Raw genomic sequence first — 18,982 nt, forward strand, 5'->3', positions numbered from 1 at the left:
AAAATATTACAAGCAGCAGAAACCTTAATAATGTCTGTAAGAAGAGATAACTTCCCATGTAATTTTAACAGGCAACATGTAATAAATCAAAAGCATACCTGTGAAAGTGTAATCTAAATGGGTAGTTTGCTTGACAGTAAGCACCCTGGACTCATTGAACTCTCTGTTTCTGAGCAGGACAGAAGCAACAGATTGGACATTACTGCCAGAGCCCATCACTATCAGTAGATGCAAAAGTAGTCGCTTACAATGCTCATAGACTTCAGGGTGACCGTGATCAAAACCTGACACAAAAGGAAAACAGCAAGGCTTTATAACATTCAAAGAGCATGCTGAATTACATTATTTAAAAAATAGCAGTATTCAAATTGGTCTGTTATACTTTACCAAGTAACAGATATAGAATTCTCTAAACAGTATTTTTTCAGTGCTTCAGTATAGAAACAACATCATATAGTTTAACAAACTGTACGTTGATCAGACTAAAATATATCTGATAATCCCATGCAAGGTTAAAGTACAAAGTAATTTTAAGTAGGAAGAATTTTAAGTAAGAACTTCATTTGTGCTCTGTATGAAAATTAATACACTTAGAAATAATAAGGAAAACACTGAATTTTACTGTGCCTTCTACCAGAGGTAAAAGTGACTCCTAAACAAAGTGTCTTAAAACAACTCCAAAAAATCTATATTATACCAATTAAGCAGAAAGACATTTAATTGAATTTTTAAAAATACTGTAAATATTATCAAATTAATGGGATTTCAATACAATGGCAAAAATTAATTTAAATATCAAAAAGAAAAGCTGAGAATTCCTCAAGTTACTATAAGTATTTCTGTAAGAAGTTAGTTACCTATAAAAATTGCATGAAGTAAAAGATGCAAGTATCCTCCCCATTCCACCTTTACACTGTGGTCAACTATCAAATCAGTCAAAAGAATCACTGCTATATTGCACCTAAAACAAAAAAAAAAAATAGTATATTAGAAGAATGTAACAGGAACTTCACAAAGAGCTGCAAAAAGCTTCATATGCTTCGAACTTGTATTCTTCAGTCTATAAATATTCACAAAGCTGTGTTATAAGGTAAAAGATGAAGGCTCATAATAAAAATAGAAACACTTTAATCCTCCAGATTAAAAACTTGAGTAATCTTAAATTGCTAGACCTGCAAGTAAACCCACAGAAAACAAATGTATTATTAACTGCCCTTTAATCTGCCATCTTCAAATGACTGTATTTGTGCAACACAAATGAAAACATAATGAACTGCCAGTGGCATTGCCAAAACAGCTACCTGTGAAGTGACATGCCCGGAGGAGAAGTTTCAGGCAAGTAATCCACCAGTGGTGACCAGCAACCTCCAGAAGGTGGGAAAGGGAGAGGCTCTCCTTGATTGTGCTCCATCACCTTCAACCGCCAGTTGGAATACAGAGGCATTGAATCACCTAACACAACAGAAAATTAAACCAGAAATATATTTACAATGCATATTTCTGTATGTTACAGCCTTCAAAGAAATATTTTTAAATTCTTGGAAAGTTGAGATCTAGGAGAGGGGAAGGGGAGCCAGCTGTAAGCAGTAGTAGTTGGATGCAGTTTTTTAAAAGAAAAGAACTGCTACTTCTTTTAATATAAGGATGATTCTACAGAAGTTACACACATAACAGACTAAGATGTTTTTGAATAGGTTCATAAAATCTATGATAAAAGGCAAAGTGATCTGATGTAATTTCCTTGAATTTCAAACCTCATGCCAGATAGGGAGTTAATTAAGGCTGGGCCCTAAGATTTAACTGAACTCATCTTGAAGAGCATTTCATTATAGGCTAAGGAAGTATTCATCAAGAGCACATCTTTATAGGTCTCAGATCAAAACCTCACCAGTGCTATCTGCCAGATAATGCTGGCCTGATCCATGGGTAACTTGGAAATTGCCACTTCTACAACAGCACAGCCCAATCCCATTCGTTGATAAAAGCTATTGCTCAGAAAATCAGTCAATTTGTCAAGAAAGCACAGAAAGACATTTAGCTTTTTATTTAGCAAGCTTCAAAAGTGCAAGAAAAACATCAGCTGTTTGGTATGAGAGTATATTGTGTTAACACACCCAAAATACTTTTCTGGTTTAAAAGTTGTTTTGGACTTCAGAATTATCAGTCAAGACTAGAAACAAGGAAACAGCTTCAACAGTTCAATGTTTCAGTGATTCTACCAGCTCTGTTTGGAAGTACAGCTGCAGAAGTTTCAGACGTTCACACATGTATCAGCTCATTATCACCTTCTCCACTAGAAGTGACAAACTCCTTACTGATGGAACATGTGAAATATCATTTAGTTCAGGATACTCAGTGTTGGTATGACAAACAGCAAACAAATCCAAAACTGACTGCAGCTGTGATTATGGATAATGCCTATCCATGCGGTAATAAACACTCTGGCTGACCAGAAGCCATTAACCTGTTACTGACCCAAATTTTAGCAGATTCTGCCTTAATATGTCCAGCCCTTACAGTAATCTATGTAGAGGACATTAGGTTTCACCTCCTTAACAGAGGAAGTAAGAACTACATATTCACTCTAATCTTCACAGTGTGCAAAGAATCAGTCATTGAAGAGTGCATCAGAAGATCCTAATGGACTCTTGTTGCTTCAATACAGCATGGACAGGATAGGTTCCATACTGACATCTAAAGCTCAAAATGCAGAAGTTCACCTCCTGTTGTTCAGTCACACAAGAAAATTAGTGAAAATGCAGTGTTGCACTGTGTGCTGTAACATATCCAAACAACTTAACCGGTAGTAAAATCAATGGTCAATAGAAAATTGAATGAAACCTAAGTCTGTGGGACCACTATCACGACTGAAATATATCTGATTATCCCATGCAGGGTGAAGTACAAAGTCATTTAAATTACTAACAACCTGTTAGCTGAACAAGAGTTTCAGTCAAACAACTCTTCTGACCAAGCACACAGAACCCGCTAATATAACACTTCACTTACTGCCTGACCACTGTCCTCATTTTTGCCTGATTACATGACCTGTTTTGCTTTTCGTAGCATTGCCATGATGATTTGTGATTTGTATCTTAGGCATTGGTACAAAAGTAGCCACAGTTAATAAGCCTCTGTTAAGGAAATCTTTGCAAATGCATAATGGAGTTTCAGAAGAAATTTTTACCTTCCTCCATACCACTGCATCTCAGAGGAAAAAAAAACCAACACAGATCACAAAAAACAACCCAAGACATGTCTTTAGAACAATGTTGGAAATTAGATGTACATGAAGAGAATCTTTTTCCCTGCTATATTTTCCTTTGCAATGGATTCAAAAAAGTTTAGTACCCTTTTTTTTAAATAAGTCAAGGAATGCTATCCTTTAAAACAACAATTACTTGCAATTTCCTTTTTTAAAAAAACTTCTTTTCCATCACCTTTTTTTAAATCTCATCTTCATCCTGCTCATCTCTGTTTCTTGTGCCTAACTGTCAAACAAAATAGAGTAAAACCATTTCATTCAGGAAGATGTTTACAACTCATTCAAGAGGACAACAGAAAGCACAAAATATATTATCTTCCTTGAATATTTTATTGCAGTCAAATGTATGCCAGACTTCAATAGCAGAATTAAGATGGAGGAAGACAAAAAAAACCCTGATTTTTAATAGGTTTATGCAAAAACACTGATAGTGCTCATTTCTTTCTTTATGTTCCACAACCTTCAGCAGAAATATTAACTTGTGAAAACTCTGTGTGCTATTCATAGAAATATTTTAAAATAAAGAATATTACTTTTTTCCTCTTCATATGATCCTCCAGAGCTGCTGCTGTAGCGAGATTCCAGTCTGTGGTGCTGGCGGTTTAAGTTGCTGTTCAAGCCACTATAGATGTCTAGGTGTGCGTAGCTGTAGGTGCAAATAAAGCAGAATTAGTCACTGACACTCTGTGACAAACATTAATCAGGGTCTCTCAGTAAAACTGTGTTTCAGCAAAACTCCTTTACAAAAAACAATTCATCTTACAAGGATAATCAACATGATGCCAAAGCACCTCAGCCATGTAAGACATACCTTCTCAAGCAACACCACATAAGGGGATTCAGAGATTATCCACTATAAATTGTATATCATGTTCCATCATTTTCACTAACATTTAAGCACATTAAAATATTTGTTACCATTTTACATAAGTTCTTCTCACTCTTGAACAAAATAAGGAAATCCATATGTGATCTGGCAGCGACATATGCATGTATACACGCACAATGTCCAAGATCCTACCTTGCTATTCTGATAAACTATAAAAAAATCAGAGAAATTAAGAGTGCTAAAAGCATAATTTCCAACTGTTTCTACGTAAGTTTCTAAAATTCTCTCCTCCTGGCAAGTCCAAGATGTACAGGGTATATACCCTGGGGAGGTTTAAGACAACAGTATATGCCAAAACTCACAGAGACTTTCAAAACTGCCTTCGTTACTTTACAAGTTTCTTCAGCTTGAGCCCCCATAGCAGCCAAGTCCTTGTCTGTGCCTTGCTAGGCTGAATTCTGAATGACATCTCACCTTCCAGGTTTCTGTGATTTACTATCATACAGCTCACCCCAATTTAACTTAAGTATTGGGGTTGCCTCTATATATTTACTACGCTATATTTACTACGCCAATTATATTGACATAATTATCCTAGGGAAAGAAAGAACGTGTCCAACTGGGAAGTTATATCAGAAGTGTAATTATTAAAGCTCTCAAGTTGTCAGAAACTCAGAAATTTGTGAACTTACGACATAGTTGCTCCTCTACAGTAATGGCATATGTGCACACTTTTGCTCATGCTAATTACAGAGTCTCTACTCCCTTTTCACTTGAAGGTTAGCTATCCATATAACACAAAATGACAGCATGCCCACAGTCAGATACTGCTGTGCTCCAAGTACACAGCCTAACTAAGTCTATATCAACTGTTTGCTTTCCACCAGCCTCAGTCACAGTGTCTGCCAAAAGATTAGGTTTAAATAGCTCAAAAATTAGGGAGGGAGAAATCTGTTTTAAAGTTAGCTGTAAGGTATCTTGACACAGATATCAGGCATCCAAATACCCCAGTTAGGGAAAATAAACTAGCAACACATAGGAACTGTTCATTTCCAGCGAGGTAATAAACCAATCTGCGAGTCACAAAATCACATAATTACTTGGGTTGGAAGGGACCTTAAAGATCATTTGCTTCCAACCTTCCTGCCATGGGCAGGAACACCTTCCACTAGAGCCCTATCCAGCCTGGCCTTGAACACTTCCAGAGATAGGGCATCCACTTTTCTGGGCAATGTGTTCCAGTGTCTCACCAACCCCACCTTACAGTACAATTGCCCTCATACGAACATACACAGTCCAGTGCAATAGTAGCTACTTTAGGCACCACCAACAATACAGCTGTAGCAATACAATGCCTGACCTGGACTGGAGTTCAAGCTACAACTGAGGCTGCTACTGTTAATATCAAATAGCATTCCAGTTCTGTTGACATGCATGACATTACATGGAATGTAATCCCTGCAATGAAGACATACCTGGTGCTGCTGAGATGGGAGTATTTAAAGTACCTAGAAGGAATTCCTGTAATTCAACTAATAACTGCTCTTTGAGGAGATACTTACTTCTCTTCAATACTGTCTTTCATGTGTTTACTGTCAGGGTTGCCATCTGTGGGAGCCACCATTGTATTGCTACTAGAAGTGGTACCTGTGAATTATGGGCAAGGAAAAAGGTTGGTCAATAAAATGGAAGAGTAGTCTTAAGCACTACAAGATGACCTTTATTTACTGGTCCTTGCCGTGAGCCCTAACCAGGTTTATTCTACAGCAACTGGCACAAATACAAACTGAGCCATACTTTCACCTGCAATAAAGGATTGTGAGCTGCTACCATAATTTCACTAACCGGAAAAAAAATAAAAAGTATTCAATGTGTACCCATACTTCTTCCTGAAATTAAGTAAAAAGTTTTTTAAGCAGTATCTAGAGACATATTTCCTTTTTTCCTATATTATACATCTCACAGTAATCTGTAAAATGTAGTTGGACTTTGCTATCCAGTTAATTCAAACCACAAACGGATTAAGAATTAAAACCTAATAGCCTGTGGTGAAGCTTATAACAATTTTCTTTTAGGAGAAATTTGCAAGCATCACACTGAACTGACAGCCCCAATTGGAAGCAACTTTGCACCCTTCCAGCCTTTGCCATTCTAAATTACATGAAGTGCAAGAGCCCCAGAATTTTTTTTGTATTTTTTTAAACACTTCCAAGAACAAGTGCCAGTGCATCCACCTTGTGATCCAGATAACACATGTGATAGGTCCAGGCTGCTTCATGATATTGACAAATGTGCAGCACAAAAGTTAAGGCCTTGCTTAGATACTCTCCCCACATCCATGTCTTTTGTAGCTCAATTTGACAGATGGATACTCCACCAAAACAAGACTGCTTTTCCTCACATTTCTCAGCATGTTCTTGGATTGAAGCATGAGGTATTTTCAGCACTTTGGGGTTTTTTTTGATGAGTGATCCATCATTAATAACATCTAGATAAATTTTCCTAAGTGAATTTAAATCCTCTTGAAACAATTCCTATGGATGCAGTTTGTGTCTGTACCGGAACTTAAAACGTGGCAACTTAGATGGATTTAAAATTATATACATTTTCCCCATGATTTTACTGACTGGACATAAAAGTCATAGAGTGAGGGTAAAGAGTGCAAGGTCTCTGTACACAGATGAAGTCTGATGCACATATTTAGACAACCCTAACCCATCCCTTGTGAACCTATCAGATGTTCTTCAGGAAGAACTCTGGGTACACCAAAATCTGCAGATCATGTAAAACAAACTTTTAACCTGTTTTTTAGAAATAGAACCTCGCACTCCTATTGAATATTTACAAATGCACTCCAGTAGCATTACTGATTGATAGCAGCATATTTATAATTATCAATAATAACAGTTTAAATGAGTTAAATCAGTAAATGCCTACCTGAAGTGACAGAGGGGATTTTGTAACTGGATGTAATGCGGTAATATGGTGGATTATCCATATGGGTGACTCCTGAACTGACAGGATCCGTAAGCTGAAGTTCACTCACCAGCTCTTCTAGCAGTTGCATTGTTTTGTCTCTACCCAAATAAACAATGACTTTCTTTACCTGCCATAAAAAACATATATAAATATATATATATATATATTTATATGAAAAGATTCTAATATCACAACTTGTTAGAATCATTATCTACCTGCACTGCAAGCGACGAACCATGAAATTTACTCCAGTTCTAAAAGCAACCAGTTGCTTTCCTAGCTGTCAATAGCATGAAGAATGGGAAATATATCACAACAGTAAGAAAGTAAATCTTCTGACAGTAAAGTTTGAAAGTATGCTCCTGAAAATTATTTAAGCAAAACATTTTCTTACAAAGGTTTTAGCAGCACCTGAGATCAACACTGGAATGAATGTCTTCTGATATAATTTCTTTTTGATATTTCACAGTTCTGTTCTATACTATTTCTTTTCCTCCATATTATGATATTTTTCTTCATGCTATCCTGCAGTGCTCTCACATACATTTTCACTCAAAATAAAATTGGTTTTGAGGGTGCTTGGGATGGTTGGTGGGGCTTTTTGGTGTAATACTGATCACGAAAGAATGATGCTCTGCAGGGTATAACTGGTGCTTTATTTTCCTGTGTTATCTGTCTGCTTTTTAGGAATATACTAAATTATAGCATGGGTAAAAATTGTTCAGTGTATACTCTTAATAAAATTAATCCCAGTTTAGCTATCAAACTCTTAAGATTTCTTTTTATGACAAAAGAAAATAAAATGCTAAGACCTACGTAAAACTTTAGTAATTCTTTTACATTTTTTACTATTTAATCACTAAATAATATCTATGATCTTCATATAGTCCTACATTCATTCCAGCAATGACAACTTAATTTAACTGACTGACAAATTGATTCTGTAATTTTGACATAGACGTCCAAAGTGACACAAACAAAAGAACTGAATTTTATTTGTTCACAGTATTAGTGATCATAAAATACAGGGTGGAGATTTTGGTACTATAAATCCTACCTCACATTTTAATTTGGTGATCTTTGCTGCTAGACATACTAATTTTTAAAACATCAGTAAGCACCAATGAGACATCTATCACATACTCACATAAGGCAAAAGGCTGGGTTCACTGTTCACTCCACAAATACTGATCAAGAAGTGCAAAATTATTTTCAGATTCTTTGGCCAGCTGTCTGCCAAAGTAGTCCAGACATTTTCTATCTCTGACCAAGCCACTTCATCACCATACTAGAAAACAAAATAAATGGATGTCCTGAAAACTTCATCAGAAAACATTGTACTCAGAAATTATCTGTTCTGATCAAGCGAAACAGGCTGTAGAAAAGAGAGACATAAGTCTTGTAGGAAACTGTTGCATTTTTAATGTTCCAGAATGATGTTTTCACATGTATTTTTAAAAACATACTCTGGAAACAGCTTTTTCTTTTATAGATATAATTGTATAAAAATATATCTAAAGATATGTGTACATATTATATGTCCCATTGATATAAAATACATTAGACTGAGGAAGCTGGGCCTTTTTAGTCTAGACAAGACTGAGGGGGGGGGGGGGTCTCATTAACACATATTAGTATCTTAGAGGCCAGGAGGATGGTGCCAGACTGTTTTTGGTGGTGCCCAGCAACAGGACAAGGAGCAATGGGCATACACTAACACACAAGAAGCTCCACCTCAACAGGAAGAAGAATTTATTTCCATAGAGGGTGGCAGAGCACTGGAACAGGCTGCTGAGGGAGGTCATGAAGACTCCTCCTCTGGAGACCAAAAACCCACTGAGATAAGTTCCTGTGTAACATGCCCAGGGTGACCCTCCCTTGGCAGTGGGATTGGTCCTGATGATCTCCTGAGCTCCCTTTCAACTCTAAGAATTCTGTGAATTTTAACAGAGACCCAGTCTCCCAGTTGCTGACAATACTGAATAAAACTCCACGGACCACACACTGACAAGAGCTTTTAACTGATAGTTCAAAACACGATCTCTCATCACTAGGATTCTCATTGACAGGAGCACTGCATGTGAGCAATACTTCTCTGCTGGAAGTAGCTATGATAGGAAGGAGGAGAGTCAATTAGCCTCTGGTAGCAAGGCAGGTTCCAAAACTCCACTTTGAGATCATAGGTATACAGGCAGTTAGGTATTCTCTATCCAGGTAGACATCTATATTGCCAAACATTAGTTACATACTGTCACTATACTATAACAATAATGTTACATATTACATATTTCTTGGAATACCTCAAAACTATAGGGTACCTCCACAAATATGAACAGTAACTCTTGAAAGATTGGTGACATAGTATCTCTGAACAGTATTTTCTTGCATCCTAAACAGAGCAATCTACTGAAACAAGGTAAGCGTGTAAGTAATTAACTTTACCTTTGCAGTCATGTACATCAGGTTGTTCAGAACCATAGCTGTAGCCTGTGGTGATCCCCAGCCTTCTCCTCGTAGCCATCGTCGACTGTTCACCATCATTTCTCTGTCTTTCAAAGAATCTTCTTCATCTTCATCTTGCCGACGAATGGTTGGCAAAGGCTTCAAGTCCACCAACTCAATATTGTTCATCCATGGCAGCAGATAATGCAGCATCACCTGCCTCCCAGCTGGGTGAGCCGTTTGGATTCTCTGACTTACTTCTGCCATTCAAAAATTAGGTACATACACGAATTCCAAATCAATAATTGGAACTGGTTGGTGATAACAAAAATCATGAGCCCAGCACACCATACTGATACAATGCCATGCTGATACAGATGCATTTTTTTTGTTTAGCTGACTAGTGCCATTTCATAATGATAAAGTCCATGGTCTTCAGCAGAGCTAACTGAAGGCACTGCTGACAAACAGTATGTTGAAGAAATCACATTCGTAGGCATATGTGTGTGTGTGTGTGTGTGTACATATATTCCTCTAATGAAGGAGGGAACTGAAAAACCTATAGCATAAAAAAAATGTACCAAGTTTGGCAAAAAAAACACGTACAATTTGTTCTTCCTTAGATTAGTCCTAGTAGTTTTTGTTTCTAAAACTGATGTAAGAGGTTATTATTCTGCAATTGTTTAAAAGTGCTACAGAATAATGTATTTAAGCAATCTACAATAAATAACATACTACAGAGAACAATGAAATAATGCTTTTTTTTTTTTAAATTGCAAATTATTTCTATAATGTGATTTTCCATGGTTATTAGAAAGTCAGTAAAAACATTTTTGATTCATGTTCTTTCACCTTGAACATATTTCAAACACAAGTGAACAAAAACTGTCACTTAGTAGGCTTTTTTAATTTTATTCAGTATGATGATGTTGGTGTCCTGATTGTAGTGAATGACATATAAATCAGTTACTGAAAAATAAGAATGACACATTTTGTATAATGCTTTTGACCTGATGAAGCTTTTTGGTTTTAAGTTTTAAAATCGTACCTGAGAAGATAGCAAGTGTCAGCTCAGGATAAGTCCTTGCTAATTCTTCTGACAGCTGATAATACGACATGGAATACAAATGTGGTAAAGGAGAAGGCTGTCCCAAAACCCCATCCATCCGCTGAACTTCCAGTTTGTGAGCGTAACGGAACATCTTTGGTTCCAAAATCTGCAACAGGAATGTTCAGAATTTGAAGATAAATATACAGCTACTGTAGAAATTTTTAAATAAAAATCACTTCTTAAGTTCACGTAGCTATTCTCATTTAATGTTTCTTATCTATACAGATCTCCATACAGCTACAGCATTTGCTAATACTGTGGTAAATTAATAGAAGACTAGCTAAGATACATTCCACTTGATGAGTTTCCAGCAATAAAGTTCCAAAACCTGCTTTCACATAATACCATCTTAAATACAAATTTATCTATAACGAAATGCGAAATACTATTTAATATTTGCATTTCCAAACAATACCAATTTTTGCTCATCTGTGAGACATGGACAGGAACAACAAAATCTCTGATGTGGTAGAGATACAGCAGGAGGCTAAAGCACTCGGACACTTTAAAAATCAACTTGGGCTGATTTTAAGAAGTAGTGTCCAGTCAAGAAGAAAGATGGGGATGATGTATCAATAAGGGGGAAACTTCAGTGAGGACTTCACTGTTGAATTTAGCTGACCAAAAAACCTTTGAAAAAAACTCCAAGACTTAAGATCTGAGCTACTATTAGCAGAGATTTTTAAATACTAATGCTACCTTAAGCTTACCCCTAAATGACCTCAGAAAGGACTATACAAAAGTAAATTAAATGAGTAACAAGATCTTCACTGTCATCTCTCCACATGGACATATGAAAAAAATGTTTGGTAATAGTCCAAAAATCAGAAAACTGACTGCTACCCCAGCAGACAGCGAAGCCTTGGGAAGCAATCTGCTTCTGAGGTGCTTTTAGACAAATGGAGCTATGTATCACTCTGTTTCAGGGCCAAATCAAGAGAGTCCTGATTTAGGTTGTTTCTTGAAAAAGCAGGTATTATGAGAATACAGGTCTTGAGTGCATGGAAACAGACAGACTTTCAGGAAAGTCTCTTTGTGCCAGGTAAGGATCTGGTTTAACTGTGTACTAAAATAGAGAAGAAAAAAAACAACATTGTATTTCATTACTGAAGACAACCAAGCATAACCAGATTTTTTTTCAGATATAGGACAATTTTTATTTTAAAAGAAAAAAATAATAATCAGAATTAGCTTACAAACCTGCAATAGTTGCATAGCAACTTCATAGATAGCCCTAGTAGAATCAGCTGCTTTAAATAGTATCAGATTCAGGAGGGTCACTGTATCACACTGGTAATCCCTAGGAAAATATGGCAAGTATGAAAAAAATAAAATTACATTTGGTTTTCTAAGATTTGAATTTATTTAAGTTTAATTTATAAGGAATATGATAGGGGACAGAATAACATTTTGAGAAGTTTCTCTAGGAACACAGACACACAAACAGTGATGATCTTTTCTCTCTATGGAAACAAAACCCAAAGTTCTACATAAGATCACACTGGAAATGGAAGTTTTAAAGTTTTGAAAAATGCTGTAGTACCTGTTTTGGAACACGCTGGCTATGGCTTTAAAGCAGCCAGCTGCTACCCGCTTGGAACCTGTGTAACACCGGTCAACGGCCCAGTACATGAGGTTACTCTGGTCAGGATTGAGTTCCAAGAGCAGCATGACTGCCTCACAGCCTAGCTGGTGAACCTAGGGAAGAGGAAATATATATTTAAAAATGTAGAAAAAAAGACCAACTTACAAAATGGCATAAAATAGGAAAACAACTATTTAAGAAAGCTGAAACCTTTGGGAACATGAAATCTGTTCCATCTAAAACCAATGACACCATAGACTAAACTGGCAGCAGATAATTCTACCACACTGTTTACTATTCAACTAGCACACAGTCATAAATTATTGACACAAATAACTAGATATCTACTGATTTTTTCCCCCCTTCAGTTCCAAGGCTAGTCTGAACTATTTACCATTTTTATGTCTTGCACTGAAACATTGCCCTGAAAGTATTAGACACAAAGAAGCATTTAAAGACAAGCAAGAATTCCAGTGGGATACAAGGGAGATCTCTGCATGGAGACTTGCACCTTTCCTGGAATCTTAGTAGCCCACAGGAGCTGTATTTTTATGTAGTCCTAGCATTAGAGGGCAATAGAGGTCCTACCTTTAAAGCTAACCTTGCTGTTTAGACGAAAATTTTTGTCTTATTAACTCCAAAGGACCCCAAGGAACTCTGCAGTCTCACAAGAGTTCATGTTCCAAATCTCATCTCCTCTCTTCTAACTTATTACTACAACTTAACATGGTTGATCAGTTTATAAACAATATACAGTGCTTCACCCCTTGTCCTTTCCTCTTCCATTCTGTTTCTCTGGTCTGATTAGGGACCACCTTCCTCCACAGGGTGAATACACATGAAGGACAGTACAAAACCCTGCACTACTAAAACAGCTTTAAGCTTAAGTAGAGCACTTAGGCAAATCTGTCTGCAAACTCACTAAAACATGTGTTTGAGGCACTGATAGTTGCAAAGTGATGTTCAGATTGCTTGTATTACCTTTTTATCTTGTGAATCCAAAATATTATCCAGCCATTTGTATAAATAGCCATCAGATGAAAGCCCAACGTTGTCTGCAACAGGGCCACAACACAGTACAGCAGACATAGCCTTTGAAAAGCAATGAAAAACACATTTTATTAACTCAGATATAGGAATCGCTCTTACTCAGTCCACTAAAATATCACATAACTAAATACTAACCTGTTAAGAGAGAAAACCAAGGGTATTTTTATTCCTGAATAAAAAATGTTTAATATTTTATTCAAGAAATTATTAAATCATATTTTTCTCAACTTTCAAATCAAAAGGAAGGGTCAATAGTAAAATGCTGACATACTGAAGAGTTAATACACCATTAACCAGTTTCACTGCTAATGTACATTTAGAAGAAAGCCTTTAACTTAAGCAAATGAGAACTAAAGTCAGGAAGTGAACATTCAGTAGTGATTATAAGAAATTTCAATAGCAAGTACAATAGTCACAGTATGGGAAAAACTGAACTGACATAAATATACATGTAAGCAGAAGGAATAAAAAGGTGCTAAAACATGGATGTGAAAACCACATCTAAAAGCCCAAATGTTAAATTTGCATCATGTTGACATAACAATCTATTTCCAAAATTCATAAGTGTTAAAATACCTTTAATGCACAGTATTGGTGTCTGTTTATTCGCATGTTTCTATCACTGTATCTGTCCAGGGGAGTAAACATGATACTAAAAGGGCCTGCCCAATGACTGAACAGCATAAATAGGCTGTGGCGCAGACTCTGCTGTGGAAAGACACTTCTTCTCTGGTGAACTGTAAGTAAAGCACACCGTTATACAAACTCCTCTTGCAATTCTTTAAGATAAAGCATGTAACACAAACAGAACCAAACTATGAATATTAAAGGAAAAATCCATATAAAGACCCACTATTATTTTAACACCACAATGCCGGGATGTAGGTTTACTATTGTCCTGTTTAATGCCAGGAGTGTACAGGAATAAGGTATTTATTAGTACAAAGAACTCAAATACATAGACAATCAACAAGACTTTGCCAAACAGTAGCAAAAACCTCTTAAAACTCATACTGCTAAATTATACTCAAAACTCATGTCACAAATTATTTTAATAAAAGTATTCTAAAGGTTCAAATAAGAAGTGCCTTTCTGTTTAGTTGGGTTTGGTTTTTTTTAAATATACTGCATATTAAATACAGTAATCAGAAGTTACATTTTCACATACCTGGAACATTTTGTATGATATTTGCCACTAAGGCACTAAAATGGCATCGGATATCTTTCAATGTATCAGAATCCTTTTCATTTTCTGCTTCTAGGAGTTGTCTTGTTAGATCAACATACTCAAGTAAAGTGTTGTTGAGGGAATGTGTTTCATTATCAAGGCCACCACTTGCACTGAACAAATAAAATAAATTTAGAAAATCAAAGAGCAGGGTAATTACATACAGTATTTGAAAATCATCGGGTTTTTTTAAATCTTTAAAAAACCCTACACCCTCATCACTGCAAATACTTAATTCAAAGTAATTTCTTCATCCAGCTTCTACTTCAGCAATAAAATAAAAAACTCCAGTGAAAGCAAACTAAGAATCAAATCTAATTATTTGAAGTCACTTATCCTTCCACAGAACTAGTTCTTATACTGGGGACAAGTATTAAAAATATTAATTAAAATCTCCAAACACAAAGTCCCTTCCCCCTCCCCTAGTGAAAACCTTAAAAGATAAGGGAAAGAATGGTTTTAATTGTTGGACTCTAAAATATCAGCATGCTGATAGACATTTCATTGCTTCTGAGGCAACATTCTGAAGTACACTGGAAAATTGAGAATTTCATGCATATATTGTTAAGGCTGACAAATACATGTCTAAGTATCACTGTCGAACAGAGTGCGAGGAAGGGGCCAACCATCTCCTAGCTTACTTGTTCTTACACTATTCCACATGCATAGGAAAAAATTTCTTAGGGACTTCTGTAAAACATATGCCAAAGCTTCTTCTTTCAAAGTGTCCCTACACAAGTAGGGTAAACTGAGGAAAAAAAAATCTCAATAACCAAGTTAACATTCTCCATCCTTCAGAAGTCCAACATTAATGAGCAAGTAGCCTTCTCTGCATAGGATGTGCTGACCAGCACCAGTGCTCCATGTAAGGCAGAAGTTCCTGAATTATCACAGAATAGTTACAATTTGCACAACTGGTGCGATGTTTGAGCAAACAAAAGGGACCATGATGTACTGCCTGTTCAAAGTATGGGGAATAGCAACATTTTAAATAAAACAGAACACAGTGACAAAGAACATGGGAGTGAGGAATTAGGAAGCCAGAAAAATTCTGAGTTTTATAAACCCCTGTCTATTTATTTAGTGGTATACTGAAACTCACTGATGAATTTGGCAGGCTTGTTATACTGAGTCATAAGTCTATCAGTGACAATTCACAAACATCAACAACTTCCCATGCGTGCTGCCCCTACCTGTGACTAATGACACCAGCATCTGCCAACAGTTCAAATATTCGTACTAGTTGTACTCGTAAAATATCTCGACGCCTGCGCCGTTTCATGTTCTGTCCATCAGAGGAAACACAAAATTAAATGAAGCAGAGGAAAAACTAAGTAGAAAACCGGAGTAGACTATAAAAGCATTATTATATCTGTACTATAACTGGCATCTGTTATCAGAGGTGCCAACCTTTTAAGATAAGTTACCAAAATTGCTAACAAGTTTAATAAACCAGACAGTGAACAAACATTTTCCCTGTTGCAGCTCTGAGATATACCAGGTTTGCTATTACATGTATTATCCAGTCTCTTGCCACTAAGTGCAATATATAAAACAATGAAGTGCAGAAGGCAGTCTTCCTACATATTTTGAGGGAGGTGATTCTGTCTCTCTGCTCCACTCTCATGAGACCCCTCCTGAAGTACTGCCTGCTGGGGTCCACAAGCACAGGAAGGACATGGACATACTGGAGTGGGTCCAGAGGAGGGCTGCAAAAACGATCAGAGGGCTGAAGCACCTCTCTTGTGAAGAGAAGCTGTGAGAGCTAGGGCTGTTCAGCTTGGAGGAGAGAAGGGTCCAGGCAGATCTCATTGTGACCTTTCAGTGCTTAAAAGGGGCTTGTAAGAATGATGGGGACAAACATTTTAGCAGGGCCTCTTATGATACAACAAGGGGCAATGGTTTTAAAGTAAAAGTGGGTAGATTTAGACTAGATATAAAAGAGGCAATTTTTATGATGAGGGTGTGAAACTCTGGAACAGGTTGCCCAGAGAAGTGAGAGATGCCCCATCCGCAGAAACATTCAAGGTCAGGTTGATGGGGCTCTGAGAAACCTGATGTAGCTGAAGATGTTCCTGCTCATTTCAGGGTGGGTGGATTAGCTGACCTTTAAAGGTACCTTACAACCCAAAATATTCTGTGATTCTACAATTTGTATGAAAGCCTGATGCAACAGACAACAGTACAGTAACATTTTGAAACAGAAGTGCTGTTCCTTTCCATCATTTTCATTAGATCAGTCAGGTGAGTTTACAAACTTTTTCACTAAAAACCACCACCAAACCCCAACAAAGTTGGTGGACATTAAAACTCAATTCTGTGTCATAGGTACCATTAATTGTGGGAATGTCACTGATGATACAACAAAGTAACAACTGTGTAAAACTATGATTAACTTAAAGAAATTAAAAGAATGTGGAAAAGGTGACAATATTTTTTCATCATTTGAAACAAAATCTCTGATACAGGAGTAACAGAGAGCTCAAACATGGAGCTCTTCTAATGTAAACACTTCACAATAATTTTAAAAAGCAATATTTCACCTTTTTATCTGTTATATTGACTGTTTTTACACGCACAAATTAAAGAAAATAACTAACACTTCCTCTTTGTGAAAAGACAGTTAAAACTGTACTGAGTATAATGGAAATTATTTAATTACCTCTGGCCTTCTTTCAAGTGCTTCCTTAATTATAGGATGTAATTCTTCTATTAGATCCCTGAATTAAAATAATTAAAAGGATAAAAACAAACATTAAATTAACATCTCAACTGAAAGATGTTTCTCAAGAACTAGTGTTACAACAGAAGTTAAAACACCCTCAGGTTTTCCTTCTTTATCTGTAGCTTTTAAAAGCAAAATTTCCTAGAAAGATATTTTCCTATTTTAAAGCAGATTACTAACTTAATGTCCTAACAATTATCCCTAAATTTGTATTATGGCTTATTTCTATCACAGATAATTTTCATATTAAAAGTTTAACAAAGCCATATGGTGCAAACAGATATCATTGGGGGGAAAAAACGATGCTGGCAGTTTATCATAAAATGCTCTTTCAGGAGTTATGATGCATTTAGTTGTTAATATTGTTTCTTTAGGTCCAGTAACAATACACTGACAGAAGTTAGACCAGTCACTTTGAAAACTGAAACAGGTTTTGACAGTGTGCTTACATTCCCCATTTGTTCTGAACCTCCACTGTCTTTACTACTACTTGGTTCCTTCTGCCAAACTAAGATTCTCATATGACTTCAAAAAGGAGGCAGGGAAAGGAGATCAGTAGTATGGAAGTATGCAGACAAAATACTAAGGTAAAAATATATTTGGTTTACTTTCATATTTGTTAACATAATAACTACTGCCTCCAGATTTGTTGAAGTGGACACATTCTTCTACTTCCTGTGGTTCTGCAATTGAGATATATCAAAAGCATAAACCACTTCAAGTTTTTGTGGTGAATGACTGAGTCCTCTGACACCTTATGCAAAGTTCCTCCTTCAGAGAATGGGTCCAGGTGATCAGAATGCTGCACAAATGTTTGTGGTGTACTGATTTACAAGAAAGTTAAGCATGGTTAGATATTGCTATGTATTTTCTTGAAAACACAGAAGATAATTTGGAAGAAACTTTTCTGTGCTAAAATATAGTAAAGGGTCAGCTTACAATGGAGATCAAGAGATACCTAGAAGAGTTCATATGATCAGTTACACAAACAAAAATACTACTCTGATAAATTTATGTGGATTGCATCTATATAATCTATAATGAAAAAAGTTCCTGAGCAAACATAACAAGTGGGGAAGAACAGTGCCTAAAACCACAAAAGCTAAACACCAAATCAGTGCAGAGCAGCAATGGTGAGGGGTAGGCTACAGCTAGCATCTGGTGTGAGAACATGCATTGGACAGAGAAAAAAGCTGGTCATGGAAAACCCCACATTCTGAAATTATAAAACTGATGAGGATCAGATCTTTTTTTTTTTAACTTGCTGGATGAGTTGTGTCTAATTCAGAAATCAAGGATTTCTGAAAAAAATTATCTCTGAAAGCATTTTCTAGACTTTACAGCTGTTAAGCAGATCTTCAGAATCATGGCACAAAGTCTTGCTTTACTCCTGGTAGCAAATAAAGTCAGATATTATATAAAATTATAAGATTATCCAGGGATATAAAACAAAATATGACAACTGAGAACCTGGCATTAATATCAATATTGACTTTTTATCTGTGATAATATGGGACACAAGTGACTGGAGAGAAGCATCATCTTATTAAAGACCGAAGTATTAGCAATTCCTGGTTCCTTCTGCAGAAGCAGAGTTGGTTGCTGTGCATGGTACAAACTTCATAATTCTCATAATAACTCTCATAATCTCAACTTTATAACTCTCATAATCTCTCTCAGCAGCAGAGATTGGCTGCTGTCAGAGAACATCTGATGGCCTTCCCAGGAGGTTTTCATGCCTTAGATGTTCTCTCTCTTCATTCATCCT

At 36.4% G+C, this 18,982-nt stretch overlaps 1 protein-coding gene across 11 annotated transcripts in view; it reads right to left on the bottom strand.

Annotated features, from left to right (window-relative positions):
* FRYL (FRY like transcription coactivator) overlaps positions 1-18,982 on the bottom strand; it is a 158,960-nt gene that overhangs the window by 41,384 nt on the left and 98,594 nt on the right. For all 11 annotated transcript variants that reach the window (XM_041490308.1, XM_041490395.1, XM_041490477.1 and 8 more), the window contains 16 exons: positions 17,152-17,209; positions 15,683-15,774; positions 14,430-14,602; positions 13,838-13,998; positions 13,193-13,303; positions 12,170-12,324; positions 11,827-11,926; positions 10,564-10,732; positions 9,516-9,775; positions 8,221-8,361; positions 7,032-7,200; positions 5,657-5,741; positions 3,799-3,911; positions 1,302-1,452; positions 858-961; positions 99-284 (listed from right to left, as the gene is read on the bottom strand). In XM_041490308.1, coding sequence (XP_041346242.1) covers positions 99-284; positions 858-961; positions 1,302-1,452; positions 3,799-3,911; positions 5,657-5,741; positions 7,032-7,200; positions 8,221-8,361; positions 9,516-9,775; positions 10,564-10,732; positions 11,827-11,926; positions 12,170-12,324; positions 13,193-13,303; positions 13,838-13,998; positions 14,430-14,602; positions 15,683-15,774; positions 17,152-17,209 — 2,228 coding nt within the window. The remainder of the gene's footprint in view (positions 1-98; positions 285-857; positions 962-1,301; positions 1,453-3,798; positions 3,912-5,656; positions 5,742-7,031; positions 7,201-8,220; positions 8,362-9,515; positions 9,776-10,563; positions 10,733-11,826; positions 11,927-12,169; positions 12,325-13,192; positions 13,304-13,837; positions 13,999-14,429; positions 14,603-15,682; positions 15,775-17,151; positions 17,210-18,982) is intronic.

The sequence above is a fragment of the Pyrgilauda ruficollis genome, unplaced genomic scaffold (genome assembly GCF_017590135.1).
Source record: "Pyrgilauda ruficollis isolate IOZ18807 unplaced genomic scaffold, ASM1759013v1 scaffold1, whole genome shotgun sequence".
NCBI lineage: Eukaryota > Metazoa > Chordata > Aves > Passeriformes > Passeridae > Pyrgilauda > Pyrgilauda ruficollis.